Source organism: Myodes glareolus, chromosome 7 (assembly GCF_982192425.1).
Source record: "Myodes glareolus chromosome 7, mMyoGla1.1, whole genome shotgun sequence".
Classification (NCBI taxonomy): Eukaryota; Metazoa; Chordata; class Mammalia; order Rodentia; family Cricetidae; genus Myodes; species Myodes glareolus.
The window spans coordinates 53,812,965-53,833,013 of NC_142032.1; the positions used below are offsets into that span (position 1 = coordinate 53,812,965).

Genomic DNA, 20,049 nt, shown 5'->3' on the forward strand with positions numbered 1-20,049 from the left:
CCATCTCTTCAGCCCCCCCAAATTTAAAAAAGTTTAAAAAAATTTCAGAACAGGCACCAAAGCTACAGAGAAACCCTGTCTTGAAAAAAAAAAAACCAAAAAAAAAAAAAAGTTTAAAAAAATAAAAAAAATGTAACAAATACATTTTGAAGTTGGGTATGGTGACATGTGTACTCAGAAGGTTGAGGCAGGAGGACTATCACAAATTCAAAGCTCTGGTGAACTATGTGGAAAGTAGCACTCGGAAGGCTGAAGCAGGAATATCTCTGGATTTCAAGTTCTCCGGGTCTACATAAGGAGTTTTAGGCCACAAGGGCTATACAGTAAGACCCTGTCTCAAACAAACACAAACTGAAAGTATATACATTACTTTAAAAAAAAGTCATATACTTGATCTTAGTCAGAAGACTGAGACGTGATGAAAAATAAGTATATGTATAAACAGAATTAAACAGGATCATGAAAACTGAAAATACAATGCTTCTAATTTCCCTTTAATATTATTAGTGGATAAACAATTACACAAATGTGAGGGGAGTCATTGGTATAAATTATTAATAACTAACAAAAACACTCACTTGTGTAGACTGCAGCTTGGGCCGTCTGTCTCGTCCAGCTCATGCTGATCCTTAATCCTCAGTTTCCCCAGACACAGTTGAACTCTGAGCAGGCTCCTCCTTAGTAACAAAACAGAAGGTAGGAGAAGGGCACAGCTCCAGTCTCAACTCCTACCTTACAGAAGCTTATTCTCAAAATATGTGTGTCAGCCACCCATAGTTACAGAACACTTCTGAGAATGTGTTACTTGCAAACTCCAGCCAGCAGCCTGAACCTGGCCTGCCACTTGCCGTGGAAGGCCTATGAGCTATGGACAGTTGACATTTTCAAACTTTATTTTATGTGTATGAGTTTTTTGCCTGCACGTGTGTTTGCGTGTGTATGTGTGTGTGTGCGCGCGCGCACGCTTGTGCAAGCGTGTGTGCATGCCTGTTGCTGTCAGAGGTCAGTAGTAGATTTTGGATCCCCTGGAAATGGAGTTACAGATGGTTGTGAGCTGCCATGTGAGCGCTGGGACTAAAACTGTGACCTCTGGAGTAGCCAGTACCCTGTAACTACTGAACCGTCTTTCTCTCTTTCCCTTCTTTGTTGGTTTTTACTTTTATTTTATTTTCTTTTAGAGACAGGGTCTCAGTATATAATCTGGGTTGACCTGGAATTTTCTGTGTAGCTCAGGCTGCCTCTCTGCCTTCAGAATGCTGGATTAGAATTGTAGAACACCATGAAGGGCCTTAAATAGCCCCATTTTAACTGACTATATGTAAGTACCTATGTGATGTATGAGATTTTACCCCCACAAGCCCATTAAGTTTAAATTATTTACACCTGAATAACTGCTACTCCTTCCTAGACTCCAGGGAGCATAGTGACCAGTTAGTTGGGGACTAAACAAGCTCTCAGACCCGAGGCCGATTGCCTGGGCCTCGGCTCTGACTTGGCTGTGTCCTGGTGCCAGGTGGCTGCAGGCCCCACACCCCTCCTGGGAGTGGGTTGGACTCTCCAGATGTGGCTGGAATGTTCCAGAGCTGTTTCTAGTCGGTGGGACTCCCATCAAAGAGCTTCTGAATCTTGGGTGGTACCTTGACGTCGGGGGCAACCCCACCGCTCACGAAGGCAGAAATGCCAAACCAGGGCAGCACAACTCAACAGAGCCAAAGCTGTGCCCACGCCCACGGCTGCGTGGGCCAGGGTGAAAGGTCTAGGCGGCATGATAAGCTTTCGACAAGGCCCAAAAGAAGGCTCAGCCCAGTTCTCAGGACCCTCAACATCTGCTCCAGGAACTTGGCTCTCACCAGCGTCATTAGCAGCCACCACACAAAGAACATAAGAACCACCAGGTTTGAGTCCCTTCAGCTCTGCTCTTCGAACCGTCGCATTGAGGGGGCCACTCTTGTGTGGAGCGCCGTTGCCTTCCCAAAGCAGAAGCCAATAGTGATTGACTGGAGAGAAGGGGGCACACCAGTGGACAACAGCGCAGCCTTCCTCTACCAAGATCTGCACTTCTCCCAGCCGTGGAGGGTCTGGTTGCTGATCCTCCCTGGTGAGCCCCGGGCACAGACAGGCTACTTGCCCAACCTTCTGCAGCTCCTTGCAGGACACCTGCAGGTGGCGGCAACGGTCATAGTCGCAAGGGACAGCTACAGAAAGTGTGGTTACCGCCTCATCATCCTCTTCCTCGTAGTCTTGGGGGGTCAAGATCTGAGCTTTAGAAACCAAGGAGGTGGTCATGGCCACAAGCCACAGAAGGGAAGGAGAGCCCACCATGGAGTCTGGAAGGGAAGGAGTGAGAGGGTAAATACTGTTAGCCCTGCCTTCCAGGACAAGACCTCTGGGAAAAGCACAACACAGAACCGAACCAAGATGGGCAAAGGAAAGAGGTGGGACTGAGACATGCAGTTATTTGTCAATTGGCTTCTGAATGCAGGTTTTTTGGGGGCGGGGGGTGAGAGCCTGGTTTGAGGCTGTTCTTTAACTCCCGGTCCTCCTGTCTACACCTCCAAATCACTAGGATTAATAGTATGTGTCGCTAGGCCTGATCGTGCTTGGTTTGGGATAAAAATAATAAAATACAGTCCCACACATGAGAGACAGATGTTTGGGCAGCACCAGGCAAAGTGCTAGAAGCAAGCAGCTAGCGGATAAACAAAAGTGCTGGGGAAAGAGGAGGAGGAAAGGGATTTATTCGGCTCAGGGAAGAAAGGTGGAAGGAATCCACTCAGCAAACTGGCCTATGTACAACAGCACTCAGTAAGATGCACAAAAATCCAGAAAAACTCAGGAGAGAAGAAAGAGCAGAGGTGGGGACAGGCATGGGAGTCCCAACTCTCTACCTGCATTTGTGCAAATGTTGTCCAAGCAATCCAGGCTCCCCCCTGTCCACCCTCTTCCCAGGACCCGCAGCAGCCTCTCACCAGTGGGTAGGCCTTGACACAGTGAGAATCTGCCTCCAGACATCTGTGGATATCAGGCGAAGAGGTTCCTGTCACAGGCCACTGTCAGGTTGTATCTTCAATTCTATTTTGGCTGAGAACTTTTATACCCCTCAACTCTGATGTCACCACCTTGCCCCTGAGTGCCAAGAAGAGGGCTGGTTCCCTCAGAGGGACTGAGTCACGGGGCTAAGGATAGGGGACGCCACAGGCAGCGGTTTCAGTTGGAGGCCAGGACGCCTGGGTTCTGACAGGAACGAAATGTGGACAGCAGCCAGGAGCGGAGACTCCAAAGGCTGCAGTCATGTGAAGGGGTGGGGAGAGGAGAATTACCAGGGGAGGGAGGGCACCTGGCTGGTGTCAGATAGGAAAACATCTGTGGATGGTACGGGGCCTGAATTACAAAATGCTGTTTCTGTGAAAAGTCCTACCACACTCATGGCAGTCATTTCCTGTCTTCTGCCTCCCAATGGACAGGGAAGGGAGGGGTGTGAAGGCCAGAATGATGTATCCCAGCTCTCCAGACCCGCCCTATCCTATCCCCCTCCCCTGAGATGAGAATCACATGGCTAGAGCAGGAAGCCTACCACTGGCCAGGATAGGGTTTCTCCCCTTGATTACGGATGGAAACAGCTGCATTGAGTGTGGAGGTGCATGTCTGAATTTCTCAGCCCAAGGGACGCTGAGGCAGAATCATTAAAAGACAGTCCGCACTACATAGTGAGACCGACGTCATGAAACATCTGGATCCGTGCTACAAGCTTGTAATTCAGTACTTGGGATGCTACGGCAGGAGAGTTGCTAAAAGTTTGAGGCCAGCCTCTAAGAATCTGTTTCAAAATATATAAAAAAGGAAAGAAAACAGTCTGGGTGGTGGTGGTGCATGCCTTTAATCCGAGCACTCGGGAGGCAGAGACAGGCTCTTTGAGTTCGAGACCAGCCTGGTCTACAGAGCTAGTTCCGGGACAGCCAAGGTTACACAGAGAAACCTTGTTTTGAAAAGCAAAACATAACAAAAAATCAAACAGACAAAAAGACAGAGAGAAAGAGAACAAAGTAATTGTCTAGGTCATCCTTGAACGTCTGGGCTCAAACATTTCTGTCTCAGTTGAATTGCTGGGATATAAATGTTGATCAATTCCTTAGTACAAAGAAAATTTTTGCATATAATTGGGGACATTAGATCATAGACTAAATAAATCTCCTTGGAGTGTGTAATGCCCTTGTACTACTATCCTTTTAAAGAAAGCGATACAGAGGCTAAAGAGATGGCTCAGTGGTTAAGAGTACTGGCTGCTCTTCCAGCAAGAACTAGGTTCAGTTCCTAGCACCTACATGATGGCTGTGCTGGCTGATCTTATGACAATTTGATACACAAGCTAGAGCTGTCTGAAAGGAGGGAACCTCAATTGAGAAAATGCATCTATAAGATCCAACTATAAGGGATTTTCTTAGTGATTGCTGGGAGAGGGCCCAGTCCATTGGGATCATCACCAGGCTGGTAATCCTGGGTTCTAGAAGAAATCAGACTGAACAAGCTATGTGGAGGCCTGTAAATAACTCCTTTCCTGGCATCAGCTCCTGCCCCATTTGAGTTCCTATCCTAACTTCCTTTGATCAATAGCAATATGGAAGTATAAGCTAAATAAACCTCCCCAACTTGCTTTTTGGTCATGGTGTTTCATCACAGCAATAGCAATCCTAACTAAGATAGTGGCTCACAGCCATGAAACTCCAGCTCCAGGGGGATTCAGTGTCCTCTTCCAGCCTCCATGGGAACCTGAAATCACATGTACATACCCATGCACAGAATTAAAAATACTTAAAAAGGCGCTGATGGCGCACACCTTTAATCCCAGCACTTAGGAGGCAGAGGTAGGTGGATCTCTGTGAGTTTGAGGCCAGCCTGACAGAGTGAGTTCCAGGACAGCCAAGACTACAAAGAGAGATCCTGTCTTAAAGAACCAAAAGAAAGTAATAAAAAATGGATGCCCAGGGCTGGGATGACAGCTCAGTGGTTAAGAGAGCATCCTGCTCTTGTAGAAGACCTGGGTTTGGTTTCCAGAATCAAATATGGTAGTTCACAACTGCCTGTAACTCCAGTAACTCCAGGTACAGGAAATCTGACATCTTCTCTGACTCATGGGCTCCTGCACGCATGTGGTGCACATATAGTTATGTAGATTCATTCACATACATATACACAAAGCAAAATCTTCGATGATGCAAGTTTGATTCCCAGGACCCATGTGGTGGAAGGAAAGAACTGACCCCTGGAATATGTCCTCTGGCCTTCACACAAGCACCTGGCACAAAATAGTTTATTAAGGGGATGACAAAGGGAGAAGGGTCAGATGGGGAAGTGCTGGAATGTGAGGAGTCTTTTTGTTCAGGAACTGGAGCATGTTGGACGCTGCCTGATGGTGCCCACAGAAGGTTCACGGCTACCCAGAGTTTCAGGGGAAAGGGCAGAGGTGGAGGTAGAGGCAGAGGTAGGCAGGTTGGCCTCTGTCAGCAAAGCTGCATCTTCCCAGGAGCCTGAACCTGAGCCAGGAAAAGGTCAAACAAAATTGCAAATGAGACAGACAGGTTAGCAGGGATGGAGGGATGTCCCCACCACACTTCACTCCATCAGAAGAGACAGGTTAGCAAGGATAGAGGGGCGTCCCCACCACACTTCACTCCATTATACAGTGTCCCTCACCATCACTAGCCTCTGGCTCTTGCTCCTCCTCTCCATTCAGGGGCTGTCGTCGTGGTTTCTCTTCCTCAGATAGCTGGCCCTCTTCAGCCAAAAGGGGAACAGAGGTGTGACAGAAGTGAGACCCAGGCACTGAAGGGGAGTGCTGTGGAGGAGCGAGGAAGAGGGACAGCATCATACCTGTTCCTGCGGCATCTTCAGGGCTTTCGACATCCTCTGTCATGTCTGACTGCTGGGTAGACTCTTCCCGGCCTTCAGGTCCGGCAAACAGAGGACAGCTAGACTCAGTGGTTATGCTTGGTTTGCAGTGCCAACTCCACCTCCTTCAGCCTTTCCTTACACCCTCAGTTTCACAGTAGCTGCTCTGTACTGAAGGCAGGCATTCCCTCTACCCCAGCCAAAATACCTCTCAACGATCCTGTCAACCAACCCCTTTACCTGGCTGATGGCGAGAAATCCGACGCTGGGCACCCTGTCGTGAGCTATCCCTTTGTCGGATATTAACCTGTGGAGGAGTAACCACCGAGCAGTGAAGCCTGGCTCCCCTCGCAGTAATCATGCCCCATCCCTAACATGCCCCTGATCACCAACAAGGACCACCGAGGAAGAACAGGGTCTTCGCCCCTTGAGACCTGCAAAGAGAAGCGGTGTCGGGGCCAGACGCCCCCCCACACCCACTGCATGTAGCTGAAGAGCGCGATGATGCTGAGGAACGTGAAGTTGCTGGCGACACCCACAAAGGCGCAGGTCACAGGGAAGTTGTACAGCAGGTACCTAGGTGGGAAACAGGGTCAGAAAGGGAGCGGCAGTTACCAGATAGCTCGAGTGGCTAGCACTCCACAAATACTTGTAGGACAACTTGAGTGAATGTGGCTGGAGCTGCCCTCTGCCACTATGGCACCCACTCCCCTGTCCAGTTACCAGAAGACACCCCACCAGGTTCTAATAAAGGCCAAGGACTTCAGGCAGCCTCAGTATCACAGGGCCACAGCATTATACACTCCAGCTCTTGCTGAGCCGATGGAGTGGGTATTTGTTATTAGGGTGGGGTGGGTGGAGATGTGGCTCTCACTATGTTGCCTGAGTAGCAGGGACTAGACACAGAACACTACACCTGGCTCATAGGATCGAGCCTCTTATTTTCTTTTCATTATTTATGTTGAGAGTCTTGCTTTGTAGCCCAAGATTTCTTGCCTTAGGCCTCCTAGTGCTGAAATGGCAGGGAGTGTCATCTCATATGGGATTTTAAAAATGGGGCTGGAGGGTTGGCTCAGTGGTTAAGAGGACTTGTTGTTCTTGGAAAGGACCCAGGTTCAATTCCTAGTACCCACATGTGGGTTCCCACCTCCTTAGGCACCAGACACATGTGTGGTACACATACATGCATGCAAGCAAAACACTATTACATACAAAAAAATAAAACAAATTAAATTTTTTTTTTCTTTCTTTTCAAAACCAGATTTCTCTGTGTAGCCCTGGTCATTCCAACTCACTTTGTAGACCAGGCTGGCCTTGAACTCACAGAGATCAGCCTGCTTCTGCCTTCCAAGTTCTGGGATTAATGTATATTGAGCTTTTGCTGACTATCTGCATGCACCACATGGATGCCTGGTGTCTCCAGAGACCAGAAGAATACATGAGATACCCTGGAATTGGAGTTACAGGTGGTTGTGAACTATTATTACCTTGTGAGTGCTGGGTATGAACACAGCTCTTTAGAGCAGCCAGTGCTCTTAACCCCTGAGCTATCTCTCCAGTCCCTCACATAGGATTACATTTCTTTTCTTTTCTTTTTTTTGGGGGGGAGCAAAGATAGGGTTTCTCTATCCTCACATGGGATTTCTAAGAAGCTCTTTTGAAAGACTAGTCGAACTAGGGAGAAGAGCCTCTGGCCTTGGTAAAATATGATGTTATGTTGTTACTAGTCACCTCTACCTGAAACCCTCTTCATTTTGGGGCAGGTCATGGGAAAGCTGCCAAGGTTTCCCTCTGTGGCCTCTTACCTGAGCCCAGTGAAGTGGGCATGGATGCGGAGGTATGCTCCATACATCTGGATGCGCTTGCTGTGAATCTCAATAACTGCTCCAGTTGTGGGCGCATACTGCGAGGGCAGGGAGAGCAGAGTCAGCTGGGCTCAGTCTGAGGTCCGCTTCCAGCCTCTGTGGCCTTGGCAGGTGGCTGCCAATGAGCTTCTCGGGCACACTCTTGGGCCAGCAGGAGGGTTGTCTCCTACTCCATCGCTCCACTTACCGAATTCTCCCTGTAGTCCGAGTAGAGTTCTACCTCCAGGAGCTGCTTCTGCTCAGCAAAGCCAAACAGCAGGAGGCTGGAGAACACCAGTGTGTCAAGTATCTGGAGCAGTTGGGAGCGGTAATGCAGCATCACCTGACAGGGCCATAGGGGAAGGCTGGGGACAGGTGTTCTCTCCAGTCTGCCCCATGCTTGAGCAGTCCATGTACACAAAGAAGCTCATTCTGTTCCTTCACCTTCCCTGCCTAACCCCCAGTTCCCACCTAACCATCCATTTGTTTCAGTAATGTCTCCCTGGTACCCGACCTCATTTCTCCATTCTAATGAGGCAAAGTTCCCTTCTCTAAAACACCTGCCTCAGGTAAGCAGTCTGCTCTCATGTACCTTTCTCTACATAGTCTGTTATCTGGCTTGGGATCCGTGTCCCAACGCACCACCTGAAGCTGTCCTCAAATGCAGATAATCATCGTGTGGTTTAAATGGGGTCCAGTGCTGAATGTGTCTGCTACGTGCTAACAAGAACCCGGCATTTCTTGCTGGTCTGGTTAGGAGGAAGTTACTATAAAGCTGGTATATTTCTGGAGTCTTCTTGTTCTAAGAGCAGCTGTACTCTTAGACTACTCCGAAGCTGGGCATGCCCATCAGACACTAGGTATTCGGGCAAATGTTTGGCTTGTTAATCGGATTTTTCACTTGTCCTGGTTGAGGCCCGATCTCAGAGCCAAGGAGGTCTTCTCTTGAAGTATCAGCCATACATACTGATTTGTCCACCATTGTCCCCAGTTTCCCAGACTGTCTTTAAACACTTACTGAGCGTGAAGAAGTGGAGATGATTCGGCCACCTCTGGTATAGCATGAAACAGTGACTAAGAACATGCCCAAGTCTTGATTCACGGGGGACTCTGGCATTTCAAGCTCTAAGGTGACTCGATATGGCTGTCCATACATCAGTACCTGCCCAAGGGAACAACACCCATTTTGTTAAAAAAAAAAAAAAAAAGTTTGTGCTGTTTTGAAACAGGATCTCACTACATAGCTCTGATTGGCCGGGAAGCACTCTGTAGACAAGGCTGGCCTCAAAATCAGAGCGTCGATTGCCTTTGCCTCACCAGTGCTGGGATTAAACCTGTGCAACACCATGCCTGGCTTGTTTTAATCTTTTTTTGTTTTGTTTTGTTTTTAAGTACATCCTAACTCAATGCTGCCCCCTCCTGGTCACTGAGCACCCTGACTTTCCAGACTTCTATCTTGTTTGTTGACTTGATTTTATTTGGAGGTGGGGGTTGCAGGTAGGGAACATGGTATTTAAGACAAGGTCTTGCTATGGATCTCTGGGCGGCCTAGCACTCACTATATAGCCTCACATTAATGGAACTTCTCCTGCCTCGGCCTTTGGTGCTGAAATTTTGGGCACAACCACCATACTCACCCAGTCAGCTCTTGGGTCTGAGTCAGAAGACTACTACACTGTTCCGAAAAGAACCCTGTTGCTTTTCTTTCCCAAAAGTGAACAGACACACTGCCAACTGGGCCATCTGTGACTCAGGCCTGTGCGATGCTGAAGCTGCCCCTGGGCCTAGACTGCCCTCACTGGGCCATCTGTGACTCAGGCCTGTGCGATGCTGAAGCTGGCCCCCTGGGCCTAGACTGCCCTCACTGGGCCATCTGTGACTCAGGCCTGTGTGATGCTGAAGCTGCCCCTGGGCCTAGACTGCCCTCACTGGGCCATCTGTGACTCAGGCCTGTGCGATGCTGAAGCTGCCCCTGGGCCTAGACTGCCCTCACTTACTAATTAAGCAAGTTCTGCTCTGCCTCTCTAGCCAGCTCTTGCACAATCACTGTAGCGGCAGATCATCTTGTTATCCAGGGTAATTCAATTTAAAAAAATTAGTCTATTTGTGTCTGTGTGTACAACACCGAGTTTATTAAAAATGATACAACTGGCTGGCACGGCAGTGCATGTTTTTACCCAGAACTCTGGAGGCAGAGGCAGGAGGATCTCCATGAAACTCAAGGCCAGCCTGGTCTACATAGTAAGTTCTATGCCAGCCAAAGGCTAAATAATGAAACTATCTCAAAGTAAATAAATAAAGTGATAGAACTGCAAACTGTAAGAGTAAACTATATATTATATAAATTCTATCTCAATAAACCTATTAAAAAGCTGGGCGGTGGTAGTGCATGCCTTTACTCCCAGCCGTTGGGAGGCAGAGTCAGGCGGATCTCTGTGAGTTTGAGGCCAGCCTGGTCTACAAATGCTAGTTCCAGGACAGGTTCCAAAGCTACAGAAATCCCGTCTCGAAAAACCAAATCAAAAGAAAAGAAACCTATTAAAAAAAAAAACCTAGAAAAGTAGTGGTTGAAAAGCCTATCTCCAAGCCTTCCGTTGTACTTATTTAGAATCCCAGCACGTGGGAGGCAGAGGCAGCTTTTAGATCACCCACTTCCAGGCTGGATTGGTACTGCATGCCTATAATTGCAGCACACAGGAGGCTGAGACAAGATGATCACAACTTCAATCATTTTTTGTTTGTTTTTCATGTCGCCAGGCTAACCTTCTTGCCTCTACCTCTCAAGTGTGGGCTCCTTTCTTTTTTTGTGACAGGCTATCAATATGGGCTGGCCTGGAACTAACCTGCCCAAGATATACTTAAAATCCTAAACACAAAACATCCTCTATCAGGCATTGGTAGCGCACACCTTTAATCTCAGCACTCTGGAGGCAGAGGCAGGTGGATCTCTGAGCTTGAGGCCAGCCTGGTCTCCAGAATGAGTTCCAGGACAGTCAGGGCTACACAGAGAAACCCTGTCTGGAAAAACAAACACACACCTCCTACATCAATTTGAATAGCTGTGATTACAGATGTGTGCCACTGTGCAAGGGCTGACATCCCAGCATAAAGCCACTTTCTTCTTAAATATCACTTCTAAAAAGTAACTTTCAGGTGAAGATTGACAACTAAAAGAACTCATGTAATCGAAACTGACACTGATCCTCCAGGTCCTTTTAGAGCTTGGGATCCTATCCTTCATCTGAGCATCTGCAGCCTGCCAAGTAGAGAAGGCTATGTGTGCTGTGTCTATGCACACTTGTCACAGTTCCCAGGTTTGCTGAAGTCACATTGGCATCTGGCCAGTCCTCTGGCATAGTACCCTTTGTGATAACAGGTAACACATAGCTGTCAATAATTTCATAATTTTATATAACAGGTTCTTGCTTGTTTTGTTTTTTCTGAGACAGGGCTACTCTGTGTAGTCCTGGCTATCCTGGAACTCACAATGTAGATCAAGTTGGACTCAAATTTACAGAGATCTGCCTACCTCTGCTTCCTGAGTGCTGGGATTAAAGGTGTGCGCCAATCACCACAATGCTCAGTTTTTAATTAATTAATTTGTATAATTATTTTGTTTTTATTTTTCAAGACAGGGTTTCTTTGTGTAACCTTGCATCTTAAAAAAGAAAGAAAACCAAAACAACAACAAACAGGGTGCCACTATGTAGCCCTAACTGGCATGGAACTCACAGTGTAATCAAGCTGGCCTCTGCTTCAGAAGTGCTGGAATTATTAAAGTCACAGACACCATACCTGGCCTTACATATTAGCTTCTCATCCTTGAGTGGATGCCATAATGTTCTAGCTAGCTGACATGTTCACTTGGGCTTAGAACACAAACTTTATCGAGGAGCTATGGTTCATGTAGTAAGTGCAAGATGGGATCATTCCTGATGCCTACTGCACACACATCATTTGGGCTGTAATTTTATACTGGAGATTGAATCCAGAGCCTCACACATAGGAGGTAAGTACTCTAACGACTGGGACTTACCCCTAACCCTCCTTTTTCTCTTTTGGGAGGATATAGGGTCTGGCTATGCAGCCCAAGCTGGTCTCAGTTTTGGAAGTCATCTTCTTGCCTTTTCCTCCTAGTGCCAAAATTACAAGTATGTGTCACAGTGACTGGAACCAACATCTAGATTTTCTTTTGAACCTCCGTTTGCTTCAGAACTTTTCTCCTGCTCTTCACATCTTCCTCAAGTCACCAGAGATTTCCTGGTTCTTCTCTAGCTCTCATACTCACCCGATCACGTCCACTCTTAGCCAGCGAGACATTGGCAACAGGGAAGGAACAGAGTGAGGCGGTGGAGGAATCACAGTCTGTCCTAGACGAGAAGGGATGAATGACAGTTTGTGCCGTTCCAGAGCCTGCTCTGCCTGCTTGCCCCCATACCCACCTGGTCTCTAGGGCTCCCTCCTGTCATCCACCCCTCTTCTCCATTACTGAGAAGTGGACAACAACCGTGGCCAGGAGATTCAAGATACCAAAATAAGGCTTTCATTCTCTTCCCACTACTTCAGTTTATGTCCCTATTAGAAGAGAACCTCTAGGTAGGAACCAAAGGACACTCTGGTGTTCTTACAGGCTCCCTTAAAGAGCTCGGGGCATGTGGATTTCAGGGTCCCACCCCTACAGATTCTGATTCAGACAGTTCCGGTTTGGGGCCTGATTAGAAAAAAAGAAAACATTCCTCCAAAAGGATCTACGGATCTTAAGAGAAATTATAGGCAAAATTACACATGACACACGGGTGCACAGCTCATCCCTGATAGCTCCTGTATGTATAAGATTCATGTTCCCTAAATGGTTAAGAAGATCTACCTTGAAAATGACAGCGCATGACTAGGGTTTAGGGAGAGGGAAGAAAGACTTAAATTGATGGTATTAAAACTGTTTCTGTGTCTGCTAATTGACTGGTCCTACAGCATTGTTGGGACAGACAGAGAACTGGGCAGCAGGAGGGAAATGGGAATGAATGAGGAGTCGGTTATCTTGGGTTACTGTGCAGATGCAGACCATTGCGGGTAAGTGGCAGTAAACTAAAAGGCAAAAGAGGTATTTCCTAATGCCGCCTACGCTAAAAGCCAGGATAATTCTTAGATGCATAAGGGGTTGAGTTGGCCCAAAACTCTATAGTGGCTTAAAAGGTTTTATGCAATCTAAACAGAGTGGACTTTAATTACTTGAATTTAAAAGTGAATTTCTTTCTTTAGTCTTTTTTATTTTTTTTAACTTCTTTGAGACAAGGTTTCAACCTGTAGCCCAGGCTGGCCTAGAACTCATGATAATCCTCCCAATTCAGCCTCCCAAGTGCTGGAATTACAGATAAGATTTCATCCTCTGTCAATAATGGGATTCGACAGAGGATGCACCAAGAGTCCTTGGGGTCATTTCAATTTAAGATTCTTCTACGTTAGCTGGGCGGTGGCAGTGCACACCTTTAATTCTAGCACTCGGGAGGCAGAGGCAAGCGGATCTCTGTGAGTTCTAAGCCAGCTGGGTCTACAGAGCGAGTTCCAGGACAACCAGGGAAACACAGAGAAACCCTGTCTCGGAAAAGATTCTTCTATTTTAAGTGAGCAGTCTCCTCACCTGTAGTGGAAATGCACAGGGCTCAGGTGGCTGACAGTCGGCATGTAGGAGTAGTAGAAAGAGCCATAGAGGAACACAGACACCCAAAGCAAGAGGAGGATGGTGCAGAAGAGCACCCCAAACTGCAGCAGCAGCCTGCGGGCACGGCCTGCCAAGACATGGCCTACTTCCTGGGCCCACAGTAAGGCAGGTACTGGTGGGTCATTGACCATGATGGGGACAGCAGAGGATCTGGCCCCAGCTTCAGGCTTTGAGCTCCTGGCTGGTCTTCCACAGGGACGATACCCTTGGCCATGGGATAGGGCAGCTGGAGGTTCCTGGAGAAAGAGGAGAGGAAAAATAAATCTTTTTCTTCCCCCCTCAGGGAGCTGGGAACAAAAAAGTCAAGCTTATTAAACTGGCTTTGAGGAAGTAGAGATAGCAGGATAAAGCAAAGTCATTGTTTCACTCGCGCTTCTCTTCCAATTACTCCTTCACCGAGTTTCCTTCCAGCGCTGACAGTGGAACCTTTCCTTCAGTCACCGGGGCCGGGGGAAAACCTCCTTGATTCACAGCGTTGTTCTATACATAGGACCAGGCCCTTAAACCTCTCTCAAAGCACAGATGACATGGATCCACAATGCCAGGGGTTGCAAGGAGAGGATGAGTGACTTGCCTAAGGTCGCACAACCTCTCGAGTTTCTCCCCTCCTCCCAGACCTGTGATCGTTCACCAAGCGATCACACAGCCCTGTGGCCCACCTGCGGAGTGACGCTGAGGCGCCCACCCCTGCGGTAACGCGGTGAACACCAGCCTGTCACCGCAGCCTCCCGCTGCCCAAGCAACCTAGAGAAGGGAGTTCCGGCTGCCGAGAGAGCTCGGCCCCTTCGGGCAGTCGCCAGTTAAGCGCAGGGGAAGGGCTCGTGCAGGGGCGGGGCCCTAGCGCAGTGGGCAGGGCCTGTGAGATGCCTTGCTCTGGTTTTGTGCTTCCCACTGTCCCTGCCTGAGGATCATTATAGGCCAGTTCAGCGACCAAAGGGGCAATGCGCTTCCCCATCTAGAGCCCACTATCATTCCGGAGGCAGGCTGAGACTCAGCAGCATCCCTTTGATTGCTGCGCAATCATGGCCCTCTTCCGAAACCTTTACCACAGCTTTTCACCCCAAAAGGCAGGATCTGGGTGCAGGCGGGGTGGGTAGAGTGGAGGTGGTAAAATGGGTGCTGTTTTTATTCAGCAGAGCTCCTTGAGCCTGTAGGAGCCCAAGGGGAGTGTGTGTGTGTGGTGGGGGGCCCATTTGCCCTGAGAACCTTGCACCCTGTCAGATCTTGTGTGTTGCACAGATGGCTTGCGGTCCGCTAGTCAAGCGTAGCAGCATTTTCAGCCCCTTTCTCCAGTTTTTATGCTGCGTGATCGACTTTCAGTGACCCACGTGATGCAGTCAACCTCAGAATCCCTACAAAACATGAGACTAGGTCTCTGAAGGTGGCATCTTCTGGACAATGTCCTCCAGGAGGCAAGGCCAGTGCACATCTTTTTGAATAGTAACAATCTATTCCAATTACCTGAAAAATTCGAATCAATTTGCTATCTCCCCAACTCCGCCACTTGCCACCGCTTCTTCTCACTCCAAGAAGCCCACCTGTGTTCATAATAGTCACACTGGCTCCCGTATCTCCCTTACCTCCTCTTTAACCGATCCTTTTTTGATCTGGTCTCTGCATGTCTCTTTTCCCCCAGCTTCTCTTCTTTGCTGTATCATATCTTTAGATATCTTCCTGATGGTTACCTCTGCTGCCCTGGATTGCCCCACTCAAGTCACTTGTGGCTAGAAAGTGGTGACCTAGAAGCTGACCACTTGTAGAGCGTCACATTTTCCTGGATCTGCAGAATGGAGGGTCACTGTAAAAGAAACGAAGATTCAGGTGCTGAGTGCTGTGTCAGGGTTGTGGGGGGAGCAGTCCAGCTGATGTCAGACTTTCAAATGAGCAGGGTCTCCCGCAGCGGGTAGAGACTCTATTGCAGGGGCTGTCACAGGCCCAGACCACCCCCATTTAAGAGGGGAGACTGCTTCCGCTTCAGGTTCATTAGGGAGGGCTCTAGTTCAGACTAAAGACTTCTCCAATGGGCAGGGGCAGGTAGTGAGACAGTAACAGTGGGTGTGTGTACAGGGGATGCAAGCAGCAGTCAGATCCCCCCACTGGCCAGGCAGTTGGTACGCTCCAGAATCTGAGCAGCTCCTTCTAGCATCCTTCATCCTTCAGGTACCAGCCATCTGGACAGTGCTTGAGCTACAGAAACTGAGACCACCCCTCCAAGGACCTCCAGTCTGAGCATCTCTAGTGACCTTCTCTGCATTAGCTGTCACTGCTACAGTTATTTTTAGCTGCAAGTTCCTGCAGGGTGGGGCACCTATCTGAATCAGAGCTTGGTGCCCCCTGCCCACTGACGCTACATCCCAGGCTGCTGCTGCCGCCTGTCATTTCAGGTGAGTAGGGAGCAGCTTATTTCTCTCTCAGTAGGGCTTAAGGGGACAGGTGGCCGAAGTGATTTCATCAGGGTGGGGCTCGTTCTGACTGAGGTTTTCATTGCTTCTAACGTATTGGCTCAAAGACTGGAAATCCTTAGAACATTTGTATAGTTCGGTGACGAGGACCCAAGGTTTTGGAGAGCACTTCATTTTTTCTCCATTCTCCCCACTGAGAAAAAGAGATGGGATGGTCACTGGAGAGTGGAGATAATATGGGTACAAAATACTGGCCCAATCCCGGCCGTGGGGTTGTTGAAGAGCTGAGTGTTTTAGCTGAGAGTACTGAGTTGTCTGTCTTTCCTCCAGGATGAAAGGGGAGACCCCTGTGAACAGCACTATGAGTATTGGCCAAGCACGCAAGATGGTGGAACAGCTTAAGATTGAGGCCAGTTTGTGCCGAATAAAGGTGGGTGCGACCCTGGCTCCCATTAGTTCTTCAGGCCTCAGCTGTAGGTTTTATAACCCTTGGGGAAAAGATGCTTTTTTTCTTGACACCCTGAGGTCAGAGGCTGAGACTGGGCATTGTCAGTATAGCTGTTCCCGAGGACTGTGGGGACGGGGAATAGGACTGCCTCAAAGGGCATTAGAAATTAAAAGATAGCTATTTGGCGAAGGGAGCTGCGGCCCTTTCAGGAATTCTGGCTAATGTTTCCCCTCGTGGCTGTGCCCCAGGTGTCCAAGGCGGCAGCAGACTTGATGACTTACTGTGATGCTCACGCTTGTGAGGATCCCCTCATCACTCCTGTGCCCACTTCGGAAAACCCATTCCGGGAGAAGAAGTTCTTCTGTGCCCTCCTCTGAAGAGTTTTGTCCCTCTGAACTCATCTCCCCTCCGAGACCCGCCCTTAGATCGGAAATTGTAGCAGCCCGTTTCTACCCATACCTATCATGAGATTCGCTGAAGCACAAGCCCTCCTTACCCATGTCTACCCCATCTCCTCACCCTGAGGCCAACTACAAATACCTTTTACTCCATCCAGAGGGACCCCGCTAAACTGCCAGAATTCTGCCTGATTCCCTCTGTGATCCGTTCAGGCAATGGAGAGGGGGATGCCCGGGTGCTTGTTCTCAGTCTCACCTGGAGCTATTGGAAAGGTAAAGGCATTTGAAGAATAAAGTCATCCAGAGCCTCAGAGGACAACGCCTGTGTTAGCGTTCTTGGGAAAGAGGATCCTTAATCGATACACTTGCCATATCCAGGGTACAGGGCCAGTCGAGCCAGTTAGACATAGTAAGGGCTGGAGATCGCGGGTCTGAGGCGCGCGAGCGCCCCCAGTGGGGGGTTGTTCAAAAGAGCGCCCACAAGCTGCGGAACGTTCACGGGCTCGCCACGACAGCAGTGAGAACTATGCAGACCGAGTAGGGTGGGTTTCCGCGGGCACTGAGACAAGAGCCGGGTGGAGGTGTCCTGAGGAACTGAGAGGCGACTCAGGGCGTCTCGGCGCCCGGGATGGCGGTGCCCGCAGCCGCTGTCCAAGATGGCGGCTGCCTGTGCGAACCGCACGAAGGCGAGCGTCAAGCTGCCGTACAGCACTTCTCTTGAAATGGCGGCCCCCAGCGTTCCCAATATGCAACGATCCCTTACGAAAGCCTCTGGTCTTAAAATGGCTGCCCCTGCCCTCTCGAAGTCAGAGCCGGGCACCGTGTTCCATAAAACCTGGAACTCTACATCCTCTGGAGGGCTCGAGTCCCAGGGGCACTAAAGAAGTCATGGGTACTCTAGTTCACTAGGATTTGGGCTCAAAAAGCACAGTGTGGATTTTGCAAGAGAATTTTTACATCTTTCCAAGTAGAGGTTCTCTTTGGGGGATGATTTGTAATAATACAAATGTGATACAGTCCATCTTGAAGCGTGGTTCATTGGTCTCTCTGGGAGGTAAATAAACAATCAGTTTCAGTTTGTTTTCTTGTCTTTTTTAGTTTTTCGAGACAGGGCTTCTCTGTGTAGCCCTGGCTGTCCTGGTACTCACTGTGCCAAGATTAAAGATGTGTGCAGCCACCACCTGGCCCAGTTTATGTTTTCTTGTTGAACTGGAGCTTTTTATTTTCTCCTCAAAATGACCAAAGAAGATCTATTTAAAAAAAAAAAAAAAGTACAAGCCAGGCAGTGGGAGTGCACGCCTTTAATCCCAGCACTTGGGGGCCGTGAGAACTCCAGCCTGGTCTAGAGTTCACAGACAGCCATAGTTGCCACACAGAGAAACCCTGTCTGGAAGAACCAAAAAGACCAAAAAAAAAAAAAAAAAAACCCCCACAAAAACCACCAAAACCAAAAAAACCCCCAAACAAACCACAACAACAAAAAACAAAGCCAACAACAAAAAAGAAAGTGCACAGCCTGACATGGTGTGCATACCTTTATCCTGGCTAGAGATGACATGTATGTACCACGAGTGCCTAGCAAGCTTAGGAGACCCAGAGTACCTTCCAGAAGGTGTTTTGTTTGAAGAGTTCCTCTGACCTCCATTCACAAGAGTATGCCTGTACACATCACCACCACACTTTCAGTGTTGAAGTTTAATTTCATTATTTTAGTATCTTTATTTCTTGATACCTGTGGTAACTATCCAAGAAGGATCCTTGTTATAATCCCTGCTTGCTCACAATACCCAGTATGCAATGGGTGCTTAATACCTTTCCTACTGTATCAGTGTAGTAAGAAAATCTTATCAGCTCAGATGTGGCAGATGTAACACTGGCATTAGGATAACACCACCTTACCCACTAAAATACCCAGGTTACTCTCCTCACCCAATTTGATACCTAGTCATATTATGGATGAATAGCTGGTTGAGGAGAAAACCAGGTTAGCAGCCCTACAAACAAGGTGTGAACTATACCCATTAAGAATAATTAGAGTGGGGCTAGAAGAGATGGTTCAGTAGTTATAAGCAGCTGTTCTTGCAGAGAACTTAGGTTCAGTTCCCAGCACCCACATGATTTACAACTGAATTTAATTCCAATTCGAGAGGATCCAACAGTCTTCTTGCTCTGCACGCACCAGGCACACACATGGCACATACACATATGTGCAGGCAAAACAAGCATAAACACCAATCTTTTTTTAAAAAGCTGAGGGGTGGACCATTAGTGATTTTTTTGAGACAGGGTATTACTTATGATCTTCTTGCCTCCAACTCCCCAGTACTAAGATTACACACATACCAATATACCCAGCTGTTCTTGGTTTGTTTTTTGAAATAGTATCGCTCTGTAATCCAGGCTGATCTGGTATATACTGGCTTTGAGTTCACAGCAATCCTTCTGCCTTGGCCTATCTAGTGTTAGGACAGGACAAATGGCAAGTGCTATCATGCTCAGCTATGCTCTAATGATAAGCAGCTCTAACATTAAGTTTAAAATGCCCCAACAATGGGTGCTAAGATGATGGTTCAGTGCTGTGAAATAATCCTTTTGTACATTGTGAAGATTTATCACTGTGATTGGTTTAATAAAGAAGCTGACTGACCAATAGCTGAACAGGATAAAGACAGGCAGAAAAGCCAAACTGAGAACTTTAGGAAGGGCGGAGTCTGGAGTCACAAGCCAGATGCAGAGATGAACATGACATGCTAATAAAGGCACACCACATGGCAGAGCATAAATAAGGAATACGGGTTAACTTAAAATGTAAGAGCTAGTTAGCAATAAGCCTGAGCTTTTGGCGGAGCATTTATAATTAATATAAGCCTCAGTGTGTTTGAGCTGTTGCAGGACAGAAAAACTCTGCCTACAGTTCAGTGGCTAGAAGTACCTGCCATTAAGTCTGATGACCTGAGTTCAATCCTTGGGACCTACATGGCAGAACAAAGAACTCCCCAAACTCATCTTGATCTTCACAGGTGTATAAAATTAACAGGTAAAAAAAATAAAAAATCCTAGTGAGCTTGGTGTGGTAGCAGGTTAGGCTATAATAGGCAATATACCCTTTTAAAAGACCGAAAGAAAATAAAAAGGTTCCAGTGACCTACATGAGGCCATGGGTTTGATTGCTGCTGCCAGCAGCAGCACATAAATACTAAGCCCCGTCTGTTCAGTACATTGCAATGCTGTTGCAATGTTTTTTATAACTTCCATTCTTCAAATGCATAGGGAAAATGAAGATTTTTCTTCTTAGATAATAATTATTTGTGCATAAACTTAATGGCTTTCATAAATGGAACCTTTCATTTAA

The 20,049-nt window shown here is 47.9% G+C and overlaps 3 protein-coding genes across 4 annotated transcripts; 1 reads left to right on the plus strand and 2 right to left on the minus strand.

Moving 5' to 3' along the window:
- Positions 1 to 473: 473 nt before the first annotated feature.
- Lrrn4cl (LRRN4 C-terminal like) lies at positions 474 to 5,150 on the minus strand. Its single transcript, XM_048458315.3, has 2 exons — positions 2,970 to 5,150; positions 474 to 2,327 (listed from the first exon to the last, which is right to left on the minus strand). Exons 1-2 carry the CDS (start codon positions 3,010 to 3,012, stop codon positions 1,609 to 1,611), a joined length of 762 nt encoding a protein of 253 aa, XP_048314272.2. The 5' UTR covers positions 3,013 to 5,150; the 3' UTR covers positions 474 to 1,608.
- A 142-nt stretch (positions 5,151 to 5,292) lies between these two features.
- On the minus strand, positions 5,293 to 17,689 carry Bscl2 (BSCL2 lipid droplet biogenesis associated, seipin). Of its 2 annotated transcripts, XM_048458088.3 has the most exons (12): positions 16,954 to 17,689; positions 15,030 to 15,247; positions 13,369 to 13,685; positions 12,019 to 12,100; positions 8,749 to 8,892; positions 7,939 to 8,073; positions 7,692 to 7,789; positions 6,321 to 6,462; positions 6,127 to 6,193; positions 5,869 to 5,940; positions 5,692 to 5,772; positions 5,293 to 5,531 (listed from the first exon to the last, which is right to left on the minus strand). In XM_048458088.3, the coding sequence occupies exons 2-12, from the start codon at positions 15,105 to 15,107 to the stop codon at positions 5,377 to 5,379; spliced, it is 1,371 nt and encodes a 456-aa protein (XP_048314045.1). In that variant the 5' UTR covers positions 15,108 to 15,247; positions 16,954 to 17,689; the 3' UTR covers positions 5,293 to 5,376. The 2 variants fall into 2 exon arrangements, with proteins under 2 accessions (XP_048314045.1, XP_048314047.1); XM_048458090.2 differs by lacking the exons at positions 15,030 to 15,247; positions 16,954 to 17,689 and adding an exon at positions 14,109 to 14,265.
- Positions 15,492 to 17,016, plus strand: Gng3 (G protein subunit gamma 3). The gene is made up of 3 exons (XM_048458091.3): positions 15,492 to 15,833; positions 16,182 to 16,281; positions 16,548 to 17,016. Exons 2-3 carry the CDS (start codon positions 16,183 to 16,185, stop codon positions 16,674 to 16,676), a joined length of 228 nt encoding a protein of 75 aa, XP_048314048.1. The 5' UTR covers positions 15,492 to 15,833; position 16,182; the 3' UTR covers positions 16,677 to 17,016.
- Positions 17,690 to 20,049: the final 2,360 nt, after the last annotated feature.